Genomic DNA, 22,391 nt, shown 5'->3' with positions numbered 1-22,391 from the left:
TCCCTGAAGTGGTGAGCGAGACACCGGGCCGAACCACACTGATTGCGCGACATAATCACGGAACCCGGGATGATCGTTCGGGAGAGGCCCTACCGACTCCCCGAGGCAAAACGCGCCGAAGTGGAATTGGAGGTGCAACGGAGATTGGATATGGACATAATCGAGGAAAGTAACAGCCCTTGGTCTAGTCCAATTGTCCTTGTTTCCAAGCCTGACGGCTCATGGAGGTTCTGTAATGACTTTAGGCGTCTGAATCAGATCTCCAAATTCGATGCTTACCCGATGCCCGCATTGATGACCTTCTGGAGCGGCTAGGTGCGCCCAATACTTGACTACCCTTGACATGACAAAGGGTATTGGCAGATTCCTTTAACGGCATCCGCGAAAGAAAAACAGCCTTTAGCACCCCTAGCGGACATTGGCAGTACAAGGTCCTCCCATTTGGGCTGCACGGGCACCGGCTACCTTTCAGCGTCTGGTGGATAGAGTGTTGAAGCCCCACCAGTTCTATAGTGCCGCCTACCTCGATGACGTAGTCATCTATTCCGGCACCTGGGAGGAACATTTATTGCAGCTCTCAGCTGTCCTCGCGACCTTGGCTAAAGCCGGCCTCCGTATTAATCCTCGCAAATGTTTCTTTGGCTTACAGGAGGCCAAGTATTTAGGCTACCTAGTGGGGTGAGGACAGGTGAGACCACAATGCTCCAAAGTTAAAGACATCCTGGAATGGCCCGTCCAGTACCAAGAAACAGGTGCAGGCTTTCTTGGGGCTGGCTGGTATTACTGCGGTTCGTACCCGTTTCTCCGAAAGAGCAGCACCCTTGACTAATTTAACAAAGAAAGGTGCTCCCCTCCACGTGGTATGGACCGATGTGGCAGAACATGCATTCAGTGACTTAAAGAAGGCCCTAACGTCGGCACCTGTGTTACGGACTCCGGATTTTGGAGCTCCTTTTATCCTCCAGACCGATGCTTCGGACACAGGCTTGGGTGCCGTGTTGAGCCAAAGTATCGATGGTGTTGAACACCCCGTAATGTATCTGAGCCGGAAACTGCTGGACCGGGAGACCCGGTATGCGGCGGTGGAGAGGGAAGCCCTGGCCATAAAGTGGGCTGTGACTTATCTCAGGTACTACCTGTTGGGTCGCGAGTTCACTCTGGTGACTGACCACGGCGCGTTGCAGTGGATGTCCCGCGGGTCACCAGGTGGTTTCTGGACTTGCAGCCTTATAAGTTCACGGTCACTTATCGCCGATGCTCTCTCCCGTATCCACGACCTCTCGGTTCGGTCCGCCCGTCCTGACGGTTTCGGGCTGAGGGGGGGGTCTTGTCACGCATGCGCGAGTAGGAGATCGCGGACGGATCTTAAAACACAACGAAGGATGTTCGCCGGCGGGGAATGGCGGGTACTAACCTTGTTTCTTTGTTTTTCAGACCCAAAGACACTCCGCCATAAGACCTGCCCGCAGTACGTCTACTTCCGCCCTCCCTCCGCCATCTTTGATGACGTCATTGTCTCCCATCATCCATCACTTCTTCCCAGCATTCCCGCACTTCCGGCTCCTCCCATATAAAAATGGCCGCGACGCCTAAGATGGCGTCGCGCATGAATTGTTTATGTATGACCGACTGTTTAATTTTGAAAATTCTGGAGTGTCGACAATATAAGGGGCCGGAAAACCCCAAACCTTTTTGTTGTCTCCTATTGAATTTGTTACAATAGTTACAATTAGGATTTATGGTGAGGTGGAAAAAATAAAACCATTAACCTTTTCATTCTAATGTAAAGCAATGTTTTGTCGTGGACTCGCAAACGCCACAATCCATTTCAGTTTGCATATTTGCTCTATTGTGCCGGCAGGTGGCCAGCTGCGAACTCACAACATCTTCTTTTCATTTCTTTTCATTGTGAGCTAAAGGATGCTCCTCGAGTTTCTCTGAGCTGATAGTGTTTCTGGACATTGCAAGTGGAGCGCTCCCTGATGATGTCTGTTGTGCACTCTCCCTTACTGCACAGCACCAACCACCTTACTGCACAGTACCTCTGCCTTCACAAGTAGGAAGGCAAGTTAATAATAAGTAATACCGTGAAAAACAACAATCACGCCCTGGTGCAGCTGTCTGGAAAAGCTGTTATGCTGCCTGTAATATCGTTCAGCATGACCGGTTTGGTGGTGGGTCAGTGATGGTCAAGGGAGGTATAGACCTCTATAGGCTAGACAATGGCACCTTGACTGCAATTAGGTATCACAATGAAATCCTTGAACCCATTGTCAGAACCTGTACTGGTGCAGTGGGTCCTAGATCCTCCTGATACACTACAATGGCCGGCCTCATGTGACAAGAGTATGCAGGCAGTTCCTGGAGGATGAAGGAATTGATTTCATTGACTGGCCCCCACAATCACCTGACCTAAATTCAATAGAACACCTCTGGGACATTATGTTTTGGTCCATCCAACAGTGCCAGGTTGCACCTCAGACTGTCCAGGAGCTCAGTGATGCCCTGGTCCAGATCTGGGAGGAGATCCCCCAGGACACCATCCATTGTCTTATTAGGAGCATGCCCTGACGTTGTCCAGCATGCATACAAGCACATGGGGGCCATACAAACTACTGAGTTCAATTTTGAGTTGTTGCAATGAAATTTCAGCAAATTGGACAAGCCTGACGCAATTTTTTCACTTTGATTTTCAGGGTGTGTTTGAATTCAGCCCCCTGTAGGTTGGTTGTTTTCATTTCCATCAAACAATGTGGCATCCTTTCATTCCTAACACATTATCTTGTCCAAATCAGTATAGATACCCAGCATGATTTCTTTTCCCATTGAGATCTGATGTGTTTTTAAAGTGTTCCTTTAATTTTTTGAGCAGTTTATAAAGATAGACAGGAATTTTTATAGACAGATAGATAGAAATATCTATTTAGATTATATAAAACTTTACATAATGTGATTTTAAGAAATCTTTAAAACTTTTTGGTATATTACATCTTAAAATCAATTGCAGATTGATTGAAAAATGACGTGAAGTAATTTCAAGATGGCTTAAAGATTAATTTGAGGCATCTAAAATCTGAAGTGCAATTAAGCATAACTAAAATTAATTTTCAAATATCTCTAAATGTTAATTTGGCTTACCAGATTACTACTTATGAAAATATAAAGGTGTTAATTTTTGCTGTTAACTACATTTAACCACATTTCTCAGATTAATAGATTCTAAACTAAAGAAATTTTATTTCTCTTTAATGTTAATTGATTTTGCATCAGCTGAATGTGAATATTTGTCGTGCAGTCACCATTAAATATACTTCTATTGTGACTATACTTTAAATACATCTATTTAGTCAATCAGTCATTGTCCAACCCGCTATATCCCAACACCGGGTCATGGGGGTCCACTGGAGCCAATCCCAGCCAGCACAGTGCATAAGGAAGGAATAAATGCCGGACAGGGCGCCAGCGCACCACAGGGCACACACGCACACACTAGGGACAATTTAGGATCACCAATGCACCTAACCTGCATGTCTTTGGACTATGAGAGGAATACAGAGCACCCAGAGGAAACCCACGCAGACATGGGGAGAACATGCAAACTCCATGCAGAGAAGCGAACCTGGGTCTCCTAACTGCGAGGCAGCAGCGCTACCATTGTGCCACCATACATCTGTTTAATTCTGCAAAAAAAGTGCTAGGTTTGGAAAGCTAAGAAACTACAAACATACCATAAATCTGCTAAATGTTTATGAGATCATGCTTCAAGTGTTGGTGTGGATCAGATGTAACTATGAAACAACATCCTTAATTCAATTTCAGTGTCTGTCGCAACAGTGTCTCTGCAGAAGACAAGGAGTAGAGATGTACACTGACTGTGTATGAAGGCTTTTAAGTTGTTACTATAGTAGAAATAACAGGCATGCTGGTATGGTGAAGTTCTCTGATATGTTTGATTTTGTAGACTTGAAAATAAAAAACAGAAAAGAAAAAGGTTGCTATTGTGAAGTCAGCTTAAGAGAAGAATGCTTAATTGATTTGAATGAACATCAGAAATTTTGTTTGATACGTAATTTTGTGGTTGGGTAGAATACAATATTAACTTACCTGCAGTGCACAATAATTGGATGATTTCCTGATTGTTGCTGCTGTTTCTGTACAGCTGCTATGATGTCTATCATCCCTTTGCCTTCAGTGGGAATTCCAATTTCAGGCCAACCATGAAAATGGAACTGTCGGACAAGTCTAGTTTGTTTTTCCTAAAAAAAATAGTAAGTGTTATTGGAAAATGCAGATTTTATTTATGAAGTTCTAAAGTCTATAACATTTTTATTTCCTGGTTTAGCATGTGCTGAATCATTACAGGCCCAAAGTAAAGGCCAAATACTTGTTTTGTAAAAGCAGTTATGTCAAATTCAAGTAAATGGCATTATGGAATACTCTGTACAGTACAAGTAGTCTGATTATGATTACGTGCTTTGATTAATGGAGAGTGACTTCAAATAAAGGATATACTGTACTGCAAATGATGTGCTTCACTTAGAAGGAAAGGTAAAAGTCTTATCATACATATTTTATATTCTCTTTTTATTGAACTTGAACTTTCATTACATTAAAGTTAACATTAAAGTATATGGATTAATATAACATCACAATCACTTGCACAGTTGCCATCAACACTTGGATCCCTGGTTGTGCTATGTTTCTGTTTACAGTTTATCCAGGCATACTGTATGTCTTCATGAGCAACTAGCAGCTTCATCCATAACTTCAAAGGTATTCCTTTCTCTTTCACTTTTGTAACTGAACTACTCTGGTATTTCTTGCATGTTTCCAAACAGCACAGGTTTATACGATTACTGAGAGTGTCTGTTTGGTGTAGCTATGTAATAGACCTGAAAATATGAAAAACTTTCTTAGTCCTCAATATACTCAATGAAAATATTGTTTTTAGTCTTACCTATGTTTTAGGAGTAACAGTTAAAGATCCATCCATCCATCCATTATCCAACCCACTATATCCTAACTACAGGGTCATGAGGGTCTGCTGGAGCCAATCCCAGCCAACACAGGGTGCAAGGCAGGAAATAAACCCTGGGCAGGGCACCAGCCCACCGCAGTACAGTTAAAGATGTTGAACATAAATGTTTTGCAATTATCATTGTTCTTATTGTACAAGAGATTATAGTTGTTAAAAGGCACAGAAAATAATTCTTGTCTGTTTCAAAGAATGTGAAGAGGACATATGGTAAAGTTTTAACCAACCATCAGTGGTTAGTTTAAAAGTTTTAAGTGTTGCACAAATCTACGCTGCCTCTAGTAGTAATCTGACAGTTAGTGAAGTCCCCACCATTCTTTTGGGGCTCTGTGTTTTTAAACATACTTGCTTTTTTCTTAGATGGAAGTGCCCTTTTGGCATGTACTGTAATTCTGAAGGAAATATTAAATAAAACAAAAATGAGAAGGAGCCTCCACTTGAAAGTGAGTTAGCCAACTTAATTAAGAAAAAGGAGTATTTAAAAAATAACATTGTAAACTGAAGCAAGTAATGACCAATAATGTATGTGTAAGAAATGGCAGTTTTAATTTAAGAATTATGCATGAGTGCATCTACAATCAGTCATCCATTCCTTTAATGCAGCCACTGCAGTAACAGTAAGGCGCAGTAGTGCTGTCATGTGGACGGAGCAGAGGGAAATTCTTATTTGCATATGCAACCAACATACAGTTGTGACAGTTAATTTCATTTATTTTGTTTTACTTACAGAATCTTAACATATAACACTTAAAGTAAACAAAACTTATTGTTGACATCACTGGTGTAGAGTGGCGCCATATTATGTAAGATTTGTTTAAAAATGAATGTAGCATTTCTGTTTATGACTTATTTTGCCTTTTCCAGTTTTTCAGTTCCAAATTCTGCTCAGGCTTACTGTTGTTTGACTCCTTACTTGGTTAAGGTTTTATGTCCTGAATTGCTCTTTGGTTTTGTTTTTTGTTCTCTAGTGAAAAGGCCCTGCCTGTCTGAAATCTCTTTTTGATCTCCCTTAAAGAAAAACAAGAAACAAAATGCTTTTTTTGTCTCTCCCACACTCTTCACCTAAAAAATTCTGAGAATTGCATTAGAACTGCTATTGTAAATTTTAAAGTATAGTTAAAAAGAAAACAAACTTACTGGAATGAAGGTGAGAATAAAGTCTCTGACACTGTACGTTTCACACAGGATATCACCCTTGAATTCTACACTATATTCTCCATAAGTTACAGAACCTTCACTTGGCCAGTACTTGAAGCATTTGTCCTGGAGAGCAAAAATATTACAACAAAGTTATATTAATTCCAATTGGCAAAGGCTAATCCACCATTTAACAATACTTTTTTGCCATGTATGACATATTTAAGCATATTTATTTACTCCTTATGTAGCTACAAGATAACAGCTATGCTAAGGTGCCCATGCTATCTCATTAAATCAAAACGATATTGATATGTACAGCACACTGGAAAACACTACTGTTTAAAAAAATACATTTTAAATGAAAACAAAGCAAAGAAAAAAACCAAATTGTATTGAAAGATAATAGTTTTAACTTAAAACTGGTCAAGCTAGAGAGACATGTACTGTAAGCACTGAATTACTATTATTTCTGTACTTGGTTTTTTTTCAGCCTTTGATTTTTGAGCTGTGGCCTTAACACACATCAGCTAATTAGAGCCTAAACACTACAATAATGGAAAACACGATTCTCAGCAATCCAGCAGGCTGCTGCTTAATGGCTATGGGCCTTAAAGTCTATGGCTAACACCTTAAAAGTTTTTTTTATTTTTGTTGAAGATTTGTTAGAACAACACATAGATATTATACAGAGGAGGAGGTTAGGTGCACGCCTTGATACAGACAGCACATTGCCGCACCCACCACAAGACAAACCAACTCAGGATCCCAGATTAGGACCCCAGTGCAGCCATTCAATGGGTGACACCTCAGCACCACACTAGTTCAGACAGAATGGAACAGTGCGAGGTTTATTATGGTGGCTGGAGTGCCAATACTGCCACCAACCCCCAGGTTTTTCCCTGCAGGTTGGAGGGCCTACATGCAGGGGCGGATGCAGATTAGCATCATACCCAGGACGGAGCAATTGCAGGTTGAGGGCCTTGCTCAAGGGCCCAACAGAGCAGAGTCCCTTTTGGCGTTTATGGGATTCGAACCGGCAACCTTCTGATTGCCAGTGCAGATCCCTAGCCTCAGGGCCACAATTATTGTATACAAATATACAATAATTTTAGTACTACTAGTATAATAATGGACAAGATGTAAAAGAAGAGATTGCTTTTGCTAAAAAATATGCAATAAAAAATGTGCTTGCATTGCAAGATTGCACTTCCTTCTAGAATTCTTAGTAACTTCAGTATTTTGTATCTTGACCTTCCTATTTACTAACTTAAAATACTATGCTGTTTAATATTTTAGTACTTTGAAATATACCGATTTCACACAACCATGCACAGTAGATATCCAGGCTTGCATAACTATACTAACTACAAACAAGTAATATCAATATTGCCTGTTAGACAAATTTAATTCTTACATAATCTATTCACCCACTTTTCAGAATGCAAAAAATGCAATTGAAGGTGATGTGCAAAGCAGGAACCAACCCTGGACAGGGCAGATAAAAGCACACTCACTTCCACTCGGGTTATATTTAGTTGCCAGCTAACTTAACATTACCCTTATGGGAGTAAAACAGGAGTGCCTGAGGAAGAACCTAGTCAGACATGAGGGAAACACGTAAACTCTAAACAGATGGTCATTAAGCCAGGATTTGAATCTAGTTTCTAAGAGCTCCGAAGCAGCAAAGCTAAAGATTAGTCCACCATGCTATCCACTTTAATCTTTCTTTAAGTATAAAAAAATGTTTTATTGTACAAGCCATCTTTATTATTCCCCAAAGTGTTGATAGTAAAGCTGCCTCAGTTAAGAGCATTTCCTTGTGAATAGTAGTTTAAATTAATCTGATTCACTGTAATATGTAGGATTTGCAAGTTGACTGAGGATGATGAGATCTTGGATTTGAAAAATAGCTTCTGATTATGTTAAGTCAACTTCTTCAAAAAACAAAGAGTATTCTTTTTAAGGAACAGTGTGCAGCGCAAGTGGGTGGAAATCTGCTCTGCAAACATAGCACAGGAACAGTTTGGGTAAGACACCTTCCTGTTGTATGTTGCATCAGTAAGGCAATGTAGTTTATAGCTTGTGCTTCATAACTGTCACTGACACATCCATGCTCATTACAAAGAAATTATCTTTCACAAACAGTATGCGCGCCTGTATCCTCACATTTATCCTTTGCAAAATATTTGAATGGCTTCCTTTCCCTGCAGACACAGCTCGCTGAAAACACATACTGATTTCTAAATGGGCTAGAAGACAACATAAGACAATTTACACATAAGAATTAGGCAAGTTATTTTTAGAATTTTAATAACCCGCCACTGCCTGTACTGTAATAATTTAGGAAGTGTAAAGGGGACTGTTATTTTGGCAAAACGGCAAGAAAGAGGTTAAGTTAACACCGAGAGAAAAGGCGTAGATGAACACAAAATAAAGGTGAACAATGGGAGAATAACTGCTCTAAATACCAAAGCCAAACAAGAGTGAAAATCAAAGTCAAAACTTCACGCATGAATTAAAAACCATTAAGGAATGTATCAACAAAATATTTTTGAAAGAAAAGGAAGGCCAGCAAGAGGGGTTTTAAATCTGCACCTTCACCTTTAAAATTTCGTCAATAAATACTTTTACACTGACTATATCTAATTTTATCCACACTTTTGAGGGTTTTTTTAATCCAACATGGAAGAGCAGAAACTAGTAGATGAGAATTCACTAAGATTTGCATTCAGTAACCACATAAACCAGCTTCTCATTAAGAGATTTGTTACAATGACAACCTGCAGCCACTACGACCCTCAAGGCCAGGAAGTGAGCACATCGGCATTAAATGAAACACTTGGCAGAGTATCACCTAAATGTAGAAGAGATTCCTCAGTGACCTTGGATGCAGCCTTATAGCTTGATGTTTCCTGTGCTGGTAGATGCTAGAGATGCTTACTGCTTACTGTTAGGATGCTAGCAGCACCAGAATGCTGTTATAAAGAATTTAAGCTGTGGGTGCTTTAAGGCCTTGTTCACACGGGCGTTAAAATCGAGCGTTTTTTTTTGCGTTCGTAGCGTCCGGTGAGCGTGGATCAAGCGCCGAGTGTTTTCTACGTAGGAGTCAATGAGAGTGTTCACACGGGCTTTGGTGACGTGCTTTTGTCCGGCTGCGTGTTTATACGGCATCAAAAAAACGTTGCATGCAGCTTTTTCTTGGCGTTCAAAACCCAACGAACGCAAGGAAACCGCTTCTAGTTCGTTTTCTGTGCGTTTATTTTACGCTTCGGAGGAGGGGGGAGGGGGCATTTCAGTGCATAACACCGGTGTAAGCGCACACTCGACTACTGTTTCCTTACCTCAAAGTGACAAGTAGTCTCTCTTAGGGGCTAACACCAAGTCGCATATTGGTTGATCGGCGTGCAATGTGGCATTGCACCAGCTGCAGCAGACAATCAAAAGTGGAAACCGACATCCGACATTAATTAAAAAACTTGCGCGGAAATTTTCACATTTCTTCATAAAGCACAAAAAAACTTCCTTTAACCCGACGTTGTGCAGTCAGAGGATGAACCCAGTAGCGGCGATTTTTTCTCTCCTACGCGCCGTATTACAGTATTTTTAAAACAAGAAGATTAATATCTAACATAGCAAAATGGTCCATATTGAAAGGAGGCACGTCAAATAAAACGACAAGGGCTTTCATATCCAGTTCCCGACACTGCCTCCACAGGTTAACACACAAACTACAATTTGGGCTGCAGGCTGGCGTTAGACAGAGACAAACGAACGCCAGTGTAGAAGTCAATCGATCGCCACCACAAAATGCAACATAAACTTCTAGGACGTTCAGAGCAAGTTCTTAATCCAAAAACTTAACGCCCGTGTGAACAAGGCCTAAACTGGAAAAATGGAAATCTTCTGAAGGACAAATCTCACTCTTCAGTAAGACAGAATAGGACAGTTTATTTTCTATTTGTATTTGTAATAAGTCTTTCTGAGATATCCAAATCCTCTTCAATTTTTGAATTCTGAGTTGAAGTATTTCATAGAAGGCCTCCTGCAGGCTTCCCTGTGTCATTTTACATGCAGTAGAGTGTCACGCTATGGATTTCTGTCCCAGGCTTTTGCCTTGTAATAACGTACAATACTTTGACTACCTGAACCTCTACTCTAGAAAACACGAGGTACAAAAAAAAAAAATTGGTGAATACATAGATATACACTACCATTCAAATGTTCGGTGTAACCCAGAAACTTTCATGTTTTTGATTGAAATTGATACCTTTTATTATCAAGATAACATTAAATTAATTTAAAAATATAGCTCAGTCATTACTTGCTTGTATTATGGCTATTACTGCTTACAGTTACTGATTTTTAATTTATTATTCACATATGACCACAAAGCCCCATTTTCAGCAGCGATTCCTTCAGTTTTCCAATAGTAAACTTCCTTCGTTTATCCTTAATTAGTAATGTGTTAATGCTAATTGGTGTTTAGAGAAACCACTCTAACTGCATTAGCACCGTTGAAAGCTGTTATTCTAATAACTTGTGTTTCAAGGTACTGGCGCTCCTAAAGTTTAATTCCGAGCTCCAAATGAACAAAATGAAACAGCTTTATCAACATGCATGTCTGTATAGTTTTCTTTTTGTAGAATGAAGACGATTCCATGTGACAGATTGCCAAGAAACTGAAGATCTCATACAATGGTGTCTGTTTATTGCCTTGAGAAAAGAGGACTAACTGGATCTAACCAGGACAGAAAAAGAGGGAGAAGATCAAGATGGACAACTACATAAGAAGATACGAACATCAGAATCCGTAGTTTGAAAAACAAACACCTTCATTTGCCTTCATTCTGCAAAAAAAGACATGTTTCTTGACAACGCTATTTCATTTTGACCATTTTTGAACCCAGAACTGAACTTTAGGAATGCTTGTACCTTGTAACCCAAATGAACAGGATGACTGTTTTCAGAGGTGTTAATGCAATTACAAAGATTTCTCTAATAACCAATTATCATATCAAAATGACTAATTAAGGATAAGGACACTGAAGGAATTGTTGCTTAAAATCGGCAGCCATATATGAATAACAAATAAAAATTAGCCATTTCAAGCAGTAATAGGCATTATAAACATTAGTAATGTCTTGGCTGTATTTCTAAATGAATTTAATGGTATCAAAACCCTTAAACTTTCTGGTTACCCCAAACTATTGAATGGTAGTGTATATACTCAATATGTTTTTACAAAATGAAAATTTGACATTTTAATTTTTACACCTTATTGTAAATAAAATTATATTTTGACTTTAAAAGACTTGCTCAACCACACTTTGCATGTCTAGGGTGTAGAGAAAGGTTATAGGCTATAAAAGAACTTAAAGGAACTTACTCAACTTTCATGAGCAAATAAGAGAAATAAGCATTTCTTAGAAAATGAATAATTTAAAAAAATGAAATCCTCCCTCATGGTTACAGGAAGGGACTGTGACAAGCTCTCATACACCATGTCATGTGAAGCAATAGTTCACATTCACTTAAGCCACATGTATTCCTATTCAAAAATCCACAGTGTCAGAGAAAAGCAGACTACTAGAGATAAAAACAATAAAGGACATTTCTGAGAAAGATAATAAATGACACACACTAGTACATAACAATGTAGCTGAGATAAGAGCTGTTCCCAAGCTTATCAGTGTTCACACACCATACACATTGCTTACATGGTATTGCAGAATAATTCTCATTGATTCACACTTTATTTCTCCAGAGGATTTCAAATTCCTTTCAAGCAAAACGCTAAAATGATGAAAACTCACAATGAACCAAAATAAATGCAGACTTCATTGTTATTCTCTCAAGTGGCATAGTTGCACTATTGCAGCTGACCTCATTATTTCACTACTGTGTCATTAACAAGTTATTAAATGTCATCTGGCATCCAACTCAAGTGTCTGCTGTCTAGTTACTGGTGGCTAACACACATTTTTGTTGATACAAATGAAAAGGTGTCCCGTGTGTAAAATAATCTGGGCATGCTGTAAATTAACTTATTTTTCATTTTTAGTCACACTTTGTTGTTCAGTGTATGAGTAACTTTAAACAAATAACATTATGTAATTTAGAGCCTTGTAATACAGCCACATAACATTGAAACAGCCTGAACCACATACACTAAAGGAACCTGCATTGTGGCAAAGTCTTCATTTTGATGATGGCCCTGCACAAAATAATGGACAGGGAGTCAACCAATAATAACAACGTAAATATGCATGATTGAGAATAATAAAATAGCAGTAATGGTGCTACTACTACAATTTCAGTGTGTATCAAATTAGCAGGTTTACTGAAATTTTAATATTCTTGGGGTGCAGTTTAGTAATTACTGTTTTAATTTTCATAATTTGTTAATTTGATTATTTTTGATAATTCTTTCATTTCCAAAACACTTATCAAAGAGTACATTAATTCTTTTTAGTCCAATACAGAATTATTCATGGCTACAGTATATCCTAGTAGCGCAAATATCAAGACATAGGATGTCTGTCCAGTATCAGCTCAATATCAAGCAATAAGTTAAGGCCCTTTACAAGTACAGAACACAGGCAGGTTATGAGGCTTTTTCTTAGTCACACAGTGAGGGTGTTACGTGTAAGCCTGGATTGCCCCACTGACTTAACTTTAAATTTCTTTTTTTATATTTTTTTCATTCTATTTTATTTTTTCTTTTCTTTTACACTTTATGTAATTGTTTAATTTCTATATGTGGATACAATGTTCTGCTATGTCCTTTGTGCTTTGTGTGTGCATCCTGAAGAGGTGGGGCCACCTGTCGATCTGCTCTGAGGAACTGCTCTCAGCCCTATAAATCTTATGGAAATTACAGCCCTTCTGCGGTACATTTGTATGTGCTGTCGTTGGTGAGTTCTCCGCTTATTACTTATCCTTATTATTTGGATTTTATGTGGTTTCTGACAATTTTGCTCTTAAAATGTTGATTTCTCTTTTGTGTTTTGAAACTTGGTTTCTGTGGATTGCTTTTTTAGGCAAACCCTTTTTTGCATTGTTTGGCTCTTTTAAGGTTTTATTCCTTTCTCTGCAATACATCTTTTATTTTTAAATGTTCTTTGTTTGCCTTTTCATCATTTTTTTAAATATAACTTATAAAAAAGCTTTTTCATAGTCTCATACAGTCAGTACTGTAAAATGACATTTTCTTTTTCATTGAAGAAAGCAGTGTTTGTGAACAGTATGACAATAACCATATAGAGTACCTGTTCTCTCTCCTGGAGTTCTGTAAGCATTACAATTGAATGAGACTTCCATTCCCAAACCATCCTCCAGAAGTCATCCACCGTATGTGCTAAGGGACCTTGTGTTGCAATAAAATAGTCTTTCTGCCGGTAGCCCTGTACAAAGTAAAGTGTAAAAAATACATAAGCCAATAAACATACATTACAATAGTAATTGTGCTAGTACAAACAATATATATATATACATAAATGTAATAACATTGAATAACACTGAGAAAACCTTGAACAACAGAGAAAACTAACACTGCAATAGTTTGCGCTATAGCGCTAAGAACCGCTGGCTAAAAGCGCTTTTTTTAATGAGTTTTAAGCACAGGGAAAAAAATGAACATTTGAAAAAATCCATAATTTAATAAACCACCAAGAAAAATAACATTGCAACAATGCACGCTACGAACAGATTGCTGGAAACAAAAGTGAAAACAAAATCAAGCCCAGTGCATTCTTTAACTGCCTTCCTACCTTAATGGTCCAGCTATCTCTCTTGCGCTGACTCTGTGTGTGTCACACTCTCTCGCTCTCTCTCTCTTGCTCACTGCACAAGAAATGCACAGGGAGAGACTGAACATGTACAAACCGAAATGGAAACTGGCTTGTTCATATACCGAGTGTGTGGTCGTGGACCGAGGCAAAAGTTTGGCAAACGTTTTGGTCGTAAACCGAGTTGTACGTGTACCGAGACCTTCGTGAACCGAGGTTCCACTATATATATATGTATGTACGTATATATATATATACAATACAGGCCAAAAGTTCCTCCTCATTCAATGTGTTTTCTTTATTTTCATGACCATTTACTGCACTCCATCACTCTCCTTCTTGGTCAAATAGCCCTTACCCAGACTGGAGGTGTTTTTGGGGTCATTGTCCTGTTGAAAAATAAATGATCGTCCAACTAACCTGACTTCTGCACAACACAACTGCTGGTCCCAACCCCACTGATAAAGCAAGAAATTCCACTAAATAACCCTGATAAGGCACACCTGTGAAGTGAAAACCATTTCAGGTGACTACCTGTTGAAGCTCATCGAGAGAATACCAAGAGTGTGCAAAGCAGTAATCAGAGCAAAGGGTGGCCATTTTGAAGAAACTATGATATAACACATGTTTTCAGTTATTTCACCTTTTTTTGTTAAGTACATAACTCCACATGTGTTCATTCATAGTTTTGATGCCTTCAGTGAGAATCTACCAATGTAAATGGTCATGAAAATAAAGAAAACACATTGAATGAGGAGGTGTGTCCAAACTTTTGGCCTGTACTATATATATATATATATATATATATATATATATATATAGTGGCCTGCAAGGAGTGCACCAGCTCCAACGAACCCGACACAAACACCAGACACAAGTCCAGTAACACACATGGCTTTTATTTGGCTGTGGGAAACACTTCCCTTGTTTCCCACCTTCTCAGCAATGTGCAATACTAGAGCACAGCAATACACAGAGCACTTTTTCTTCTCCTTCTTTCTATTGTTTTGCTCTTCCTCTCTCTTGTCTCCACTAGTCCTGGCAAGCTTTGTCTTCCACCAGACTATGACTGACCTGGTTAAGGTTGAGTGGCTTCTTTTATCTAGGACCCGGGAGTACTTCTGGTGCTAGGGCATAGCCCAATGGAAATACTTCTGAGTCACATAGAAGTCCCATGAAGCAGGGATGAAGAATCCCTGTAGCACCCCCTGGCGGCCCTCACAAAACCCAACAAGGCTGATCTAGGGAACTACAATATTCAGAGTGCCTTGCAGGTGTCCTTAGAGATAACATCACCCAAGAAAGTTGTTTCCCATTGTGTCCAGGGAGCCCATAATCCTGCCGGGTTGCCTACCCCCATCTTTCCATTATGTTGTCCTCCCGGCTGAGTATTATCTTAAGAGGCCAACCCAGCTAGGATACCAGTATACCCATTCTGGCACTTGCATCTTTGCCCTATTTCTTGTTGTGGCATAGGGATGGCGCTCCATCCACTTAAAGAACTTGTGCATGTCGTCCATCAGAATATATATATATATATAGTAAACCATATATATATTGTAAACCATATATATATACACAGAGAGAGAGAGAGAGAGAGAGAGACAGAGAGAGAGAGAGAGAGATAGTCATGCATATGTGTCAGAGGACTTCCTTACAGGCTCAGTCAAGGTATGCAATAACCTGCTGGGACGAGATGGGGCAGTATCGCTAACACTGTCATCTTATTTCTCCACACTGCTGAGAAGCTGTCCAGTGAAGGCAACTGACCCCACCCCTTGTGGTTCAGCAGCTATAAAAACCTGGGCATCCCAGAAAGAGGTGTCATTACAGGCTCCAGTGACTCTCCAGACATAGCTCTGCTAGCGATACCTGGCTATCCAGCTCAACAACTTTTCTTCCGTTGCCTTGAATAACCCTCATAACAGGAAGTACACCGAAGAATGTTTTCTTTTGTGTTGGCTTTAATCAGTCTGCAGACAATAAACAGGACAATCCGGCTGATGCCCCAAATTTTCCTGAGTAGTGTAGATTCTATTCCTGCACCTGGCCCCATTATATCACACTCTGTAATATCTCTCGTTCAGACAAAGCAATCTGAATGAAACAACGTGCAATGTGCTTCTCAGTTTATGGAGCTTCGAACAAGCTAGGATGCCTCTATATCAGAGTGATAAGGTAGGTGCCGGACAGCTGTCTCGACATTTAATCTCAGTTTGCAACTTTTGGGTGCATATTGCCCGTACCCCTTCACTCGGTCACTCGACTTCTCATCAGGGTGGTGGTGTACTGTACTGAGCAGCATGTCTTCATTGTGTGAACCTATTGGGTCACCAATTCATTTAAGTGATGTCAGAATCAACTGAATGATTGTGAGTTAACAGAAGGTTACTTCCAGCAAGATGAAGCAATGTGTCACACATCAGTAAGAAGCATGGCAGAAATTGAGTCCTTCTTCGGCATCAGGGTAATTTCAAAGGGGCATTGGCCACCATGGTCACTGAATCTGACATCACCAGATTTCTTCCTTTGGGGAATGCTTAAAGGAAAAGTCTATCGTAACAAGCCTCACACTGTGGAAGATTTGAGGGAAAACATCCAACATGAAATTGCTGCTATTCCCCCCGAATACGTTCAGGAGCATGGAGTGCTGCGTTGAAATGAGTCTGGAAGAAAACGGAAATCACTTCCAGCATCGCATGTAATGCAATTGATTACAAATACGTCAAGGCATATAGTGTATTTTTAGGGTTCAGATTTTTTCATCCTACCTGAACTTACAACAGAATATTTGGGGCCTTTTTTGAGTGAATCTCCCTGTATGTTATAGCACAAAACTTAATTTTGAAATTTTCAGCACTCATGTTGACTTCTTTCTAAAATAACAGACATATATTGTAAGCCATAAAGTTATAATTGACATATTTCTGAATGCCTGTTTAAAGTAACAGTCAGGACCCATTCAAATTCAATTTTACCGGTGTGTGTGAAGTCACACAAAGCCTATTTGGAAGTTACTGGCAAACATCAAAACATAATGCTGATAACCATTTTAAAAAATAGTAAGTAGTACAGTAGATTTAAATTTAAAAAAATAATAAAAATTAAATCTATAATTTTTTAATTTGTAAAAAATGTAAGTATTTTTAAAGTAAAAATAAAAATGTTTTTAAAGCTCTGAGAAATCTGTAAATGAGAAAGCCATACCTCTATGATTAAATGTAGTTTTAATTATATTCCATTTTAAATTAGGTTATGCATTTAAATACTTTCTTGTTTATCATGGTGCTAGAAAGTGGCGACATTGGTCAGACATGCAATTTAAAATATCTGTGCATATACCACGCTTTTAGTTGTACTCAGTAAATGTTTTGGCCTAAGAGGATGTCATCAATAGGCAAAATCCTTATTAAGTGTATCAAAGGACAAAGAAATGAGTTAAGGAAGAAATGAGAAGTTGAAGGGGCATTACAAAGGTGTTGCTGTGACTTTAAAGGCAGAAGAATCATTCATACTGGGATCTCTCATTAGGAAACATAATGTTAATTTTCACTTTCGTATGCAGATGACTATACCTTTCATTTAAATCAAATGAAGTTTCTCCGATGTTGTCTTTAATTAGTTGTGTTAGTGAATTAAAGGAATGGATGAATGAGAACTACTTGTCTTTAAATACAGATAAAACAGAGATGTTAATTGTTGGAGGGAATGACGCTGATCACAGCAATATTTTGTCGTCATTTAACTCAGTTGGAATCCCAATTAATTTTACTGAATCAGCCCACAATCTAGGAGTTATCTTTGATTCTAGCATGTCATTTAAAGCACATATTACAAAGTCGTCCAAAACATGCTTTTTCCATCTTAAAAATGTTAGGAAATTAAGGTGCTTTCTAAATAAACAGGATTGTGAGAAATTAATTCATGCATTTATCTCTAGTAGGATTGACTACTGCAATGCGGTGTTCACTGGCTGTTCAAACTGTTCTTTATACAGCCTCCAGTTAATCCAAAATGCCGCTGCAAGAATTATTACAAGAACAAGAAAATATGAACACATAACCCCAGTTCTTAAATCTTTACACTGGCTCCCAGTTAAGTTTAGGGCAGATTTCAAAATCCTCCTTTTAACATATAAAGCATTAAATGGCCAAGGTCCGCTTACTTGTCTGATCTTATCATGACTTACAAACCTGAGCACATTAAGATCTCAAGATGCGGTCTGCTTAGGATTCCAAGGATTAATAAAATAACAGTGGGAGGTCGAGCTTTTAGTTACAGGGCCCCTAAACTGTGGAATGGTCTTCCTGCTTCTATAAGAGATGCCCCTTCAGTCTCAGCTTTTTAATCCCGGCTGAAGACTCACTACTTCAGTTTAGCATATCCTGACTACAGCTGCTGATTAACTGTACATACTGCATCTCTGTTGTTAGTCATTAGCACTATAACATAAGTAACATGATAATTATATTTGAATACTAACCCTCACCTATTCTGTTTCTTTTCTCGGTACCCAAATGTGGCAATTGGTGCCACAGCCCACCTGCCAAGTTGTTTGCCTGCCTATGGTAAAGTCATCCCTGATGGAGGATCACAGGAATCATGGGAAAGAGGGGTCCTTTCATCGGAGCAATGTTTCAGCCGTGGCATGGCCAAATGGGGAGGCAGCTAGATTGATGAGGTCTCCAGGACTCTAAAAATATCCAAACCATATCATCTACTGTTAAACCGTACTTCTAAAATTTTTATTATTATGCTGTATTAAGGAATTGTTCTGTTCTGTGTATTGTATTGTATTGACCCCCTACTTTTGACACCCACTGCACGCCCAACCTACCTGAAAAGGGGTCTCTCTTTGAACTGCCTTTCCCGAGGTTTCTTCCATTTTTCCCTACAAGGTTTTTATTGGGAGTTTTTCCTTGTCTTCTCGGAGAGTCAAGGCTGGGGGGCTGTCAAAAGACAGGGCCTGTTAAAGCCCATTGCGGCACTTCCTGTGTGATTTTGGGCTATACAAAAATAAACTGTATTGTATTGTATTGTAACTATTGGCAAGACTGTGGTAATGATATTAGATTATGTGGTTCATTTTTAAACAAATGTGACGTTGATGGTTATATCTTCAGGCAGTGTTGAGATTCATAGGTGTATTTGGATCGTAATAGAACAATAAGATATCAGCTGTTGAGTTTTCTTAGACTAGGGTATATAGATATTCATCTAAAATAAAAACATGTGTATTCTTACCCAGTCTTGCATTTCCTTTCCTTCATACCAGTGCTTCAGTAATAATGGAGCTGAACAAAATACTATTGTACTCTTTCTTTGACATGGCACATGAGAATAAAGGAGCACTTGCAGATCTGAGCTGCAACCTTTGACTGAAACTTAACTTCAGCCCCCCCATCAACTAAGAAATTCTTTTTGGCAAATCAAAGCACAAGTTTTTCTGTGTAACTAGGAGAATGATTCTCTCTATCTGATAAGGCAGTATTAATCACAGTTGAATGACAAGCGTACAAAGCTTATAAAAGACATTAAGATACATTAGTCAGTAATTAAAATAACTATAACTCAGCCTTGCCAGATATTCCTATGCACCAATTATGAACTAAATGTTTGAGCCTATATGGTATGTATTCATAAAACCAATATTAAAATGTCTAATCTTACTTTTATAACCCAGTGACCAAACTAATTACCTGCTCTCTCAGCATCAATTCAACAGAGCCCTTGTAGTCCAAAGGGGAATTTAGTGCCAGATCTTAAAAGTAGAAGACAGCCTGTATTCCTGGTTATTGAAATTACTGTAGCTGTAAGTAATAAGCTGTGTGAATGATACATCTTTTGGTTTTATAACTTTCTTCTTCTAAATGTACTTGTAAAGCTAAATTCATGAAAGTGTAAGCTTCTTCTATTAGAACTTGCAGCTGCTGGTGCCCAGCCATGGGGCAGCTTGTCACACAGTTTGTCACACCCCAGGGAGGGTAAGCAAGTACAGGCAAGTATTGGAGACAATCAACAATGCTTTATCAAAGCATCCAGGAACTGAAAAAAATATATGACTACAGAACTATGTATCCATTTAATCCTGTACATGAACTTAAATCTTACAAAAGCCAGTCCCAAACCAATAATCTTTCCTTGATAAAAAGTGGAAATATAATTTGTAAGAGGAGAAAGAAAACTAAGATCTCTTAGATTTATGTTAAGTACTGTTTTATGGTTCTACATCTGTATATTTCTGCAATTATCCATCTTTGATTATCCTTTTGCAATGTATAAACTGTATAATCTATTAATTACAGTTAGCATGTTTGTTATTTTTTGAGAATTAGTTATCATTCAAATGATAGAACAGGACAAGTGATAGTGTTTGTGTGAACCTTCACCAATTCATAAATTTTGTTCCAAAGTTTCAAATTTGTCTTACATATTTCCAGTTTTCCCACTTGGAAATAAGGTAAATATCCTACGGGAACATGTCAAAGTTGATTATTGTATACCTAGTCTGTCCATACCTATGCTGCCAAATGGTTTGACAGAGTGGGATTAATATATGCAGTACATTACCCTGCACTTGCTCAAAACAGGTCAATTTAGAGTTGTCACCCAAATATCTTTGAACTGAATGAGAAATCTGACGTAATCTAAGAAAACTGATGTGATCTCTGGTATACCATATCCAGGAATCAGACTGCAAGGACTAAGGGGCAGACGGAATCAAAATAACTGTTGACCCAAGTTGGAGTTAATGTTGCATTTAAATTATCCCATGCAACAAACATCTACTTAGTGAGCCCGAAGACTGGAAACAAACATTACATGTGCTAGGTTCCCTAACACATAAGTTGGTTCAGTTCCTCTTTGTTTGGAGTTTACTCAAGGTTCTTCTCCAGTTGTTTCAGCTTCCCTCCTCCATGTCAAAAGTTTGTGTCTAAGAGTTTGATTTGTAGCACTAAAGTTCCCCTATATGAGAGAGTATGTGTGTTTGATTGTGTCCTTCTGTCCAAATTTAGTTTCTGAATTATGCTCAGATAAACCTACATTCTCTATAACTCTAAAGATTGACAGATAAAGTTTAGGAAATTATATTTTAATAACTTTACATTAGAATGGACTATTTAGTGAGAGTTGTACAAGAAATTTTGATAGTTTGTACTGCTTAGTGGTGGTAAAGAGGGCACTAAGTCAAAGCTCTTAGTTTACTGATCAGTTCCTTCTCAGCTATGGTCATGTAGTTGTTACTGAAAGAAGGAGATAAAGGGTACAAACATCCATATTTAATTCATTTCTATCAAAAGTATATATATAAAAAATACGTTTTAAAAACCGTGCTTATATTACGTTAAAAAGTGTACTAAAAAGTAAAAAATAAGTGTCTCATACATCACTCAAACTTAGATTTTATTGACTGATTAAAAGTGCCCACACTTTTATTTCACGAGTGATGTATGAGAGACTTAATTTTTTACTTTTTAGTGCACTTTTTAACTTAATATATGCGTGTTTTTTAAAAAGTATTTATATATACAGTATATATATATATTATTTTTAACTTGTTAGTCTTGGGTTTGTTTTAGTATAATTTTGTAATCAATATTTTAACACTTCCTTCAATATTTCTGTCAGTTACTAGCACCATCTATTGGTGAAATCATATGAAAATTTCATTTCTAAAATTAACATGGATTAATTGATGAATTAGTGAAACTGATTATTGATTCATGTATTGTCATTGGAAGTGAGTAAGTGTGCAAAATTTCAAGTCATTTGGACAATAAGAACTGGGTTAAATATCGATTACAAGATTTGTACCAGACAACAAACAGGTGAAGTTAAAAGAAGCTTCGTAATCAATTTCATTATTTGCAGAAATATGTTGACAGTACGCCATCAATATGTTTCAAAAGTTAAACAGGGTGTTCCAGAAGGCTCAGTACTTTGACCTTTATTGCTTTCAGTTTATTTGCCTCCACTGGCAACTATCAGTAGAAAACATAACACTCGCACTTTCACGCATATGGAGGACCATTCTTTCAGTCCAAACAATGCCGAGTGGCTGGAAGATATTTACTGTTATTTATAGGTGGAATGATGTAGATTGCGACTATATTCTGTCACTTTTTAACTTAGTAGAGCTAAATATCAGCTTTATTGAGTCAGCATGCTTTTAACACCAGCATGTCTTTTAGAACATACATTACAAAAGTATCAAAAGACAGTTTATTCCATTTACAAAATACTAAAATAATACAAACATTTCTAAATATAAGATCTGAAAATTTAGTTAATACATTTAATTTAAGTATTACTGACTCCAGCAATGTGTTATATGCATGCTGTTCAAACGGCTCTATATACAGCTTTCAGTTCATTCAAAATACTACTCCAGGAATCGTTATTAGAACTAGGGAGTATGACTACTTCTG

The 22,391-nt window shown here is 38.2% G+C and overlaps 1 protein-coding gene across 1 annotated transcript in view; it reads right to left on the bottom strand.

The window, feature by feature from the left end:
• Positions 1 to 22,391, bottom strand: part of ptprea (protein tyrosine phosphatase receptor type Ea) — a 51,149-nt gene that overhangs the window by 9,798 nt on the left and 18,960 nt on the right. Inside the window, exons 11-13 of the mRNA XM_039770140.1 lie at positions 13,444 to 13,578; positions 6,173 to 6,298; positions 4,105 to 4,256 (exon numbers count right to left, since the gene is read on the bottom strand). Coding sequence (XP_039626074.1) covers positions 4,105 to 4,256; positions 6,173 to 6,298; positions 13,444 to 13,578 — 413 coding nt within the window. The remainder of the gene's footprint in view (positions 1 to 4,104; positions 4,257 to 6,172; positions 6,299 to 13,443; positions 13,579 to 22,391) is intronic.

The sequence above is a fragment of the Polypterus senegalus genome, chromosome 1 (assembly GCF_016835505.1).
Source record: "Polypterus senegalus isolate Bchr_013 chromosome 1, ASM1683550v1, whole genome shotgun sequence".
In the NCBI taxonomy this organism is placed as follows: Eukaryota; Metazoa; Chordata; class Cladistia; order Polypteriformes; family Polypteridae; genus Polypterus; species Polypterus senegalus.
This window is presented reverse-complemented; position numbering and strand designations above follow the sequence as displayed.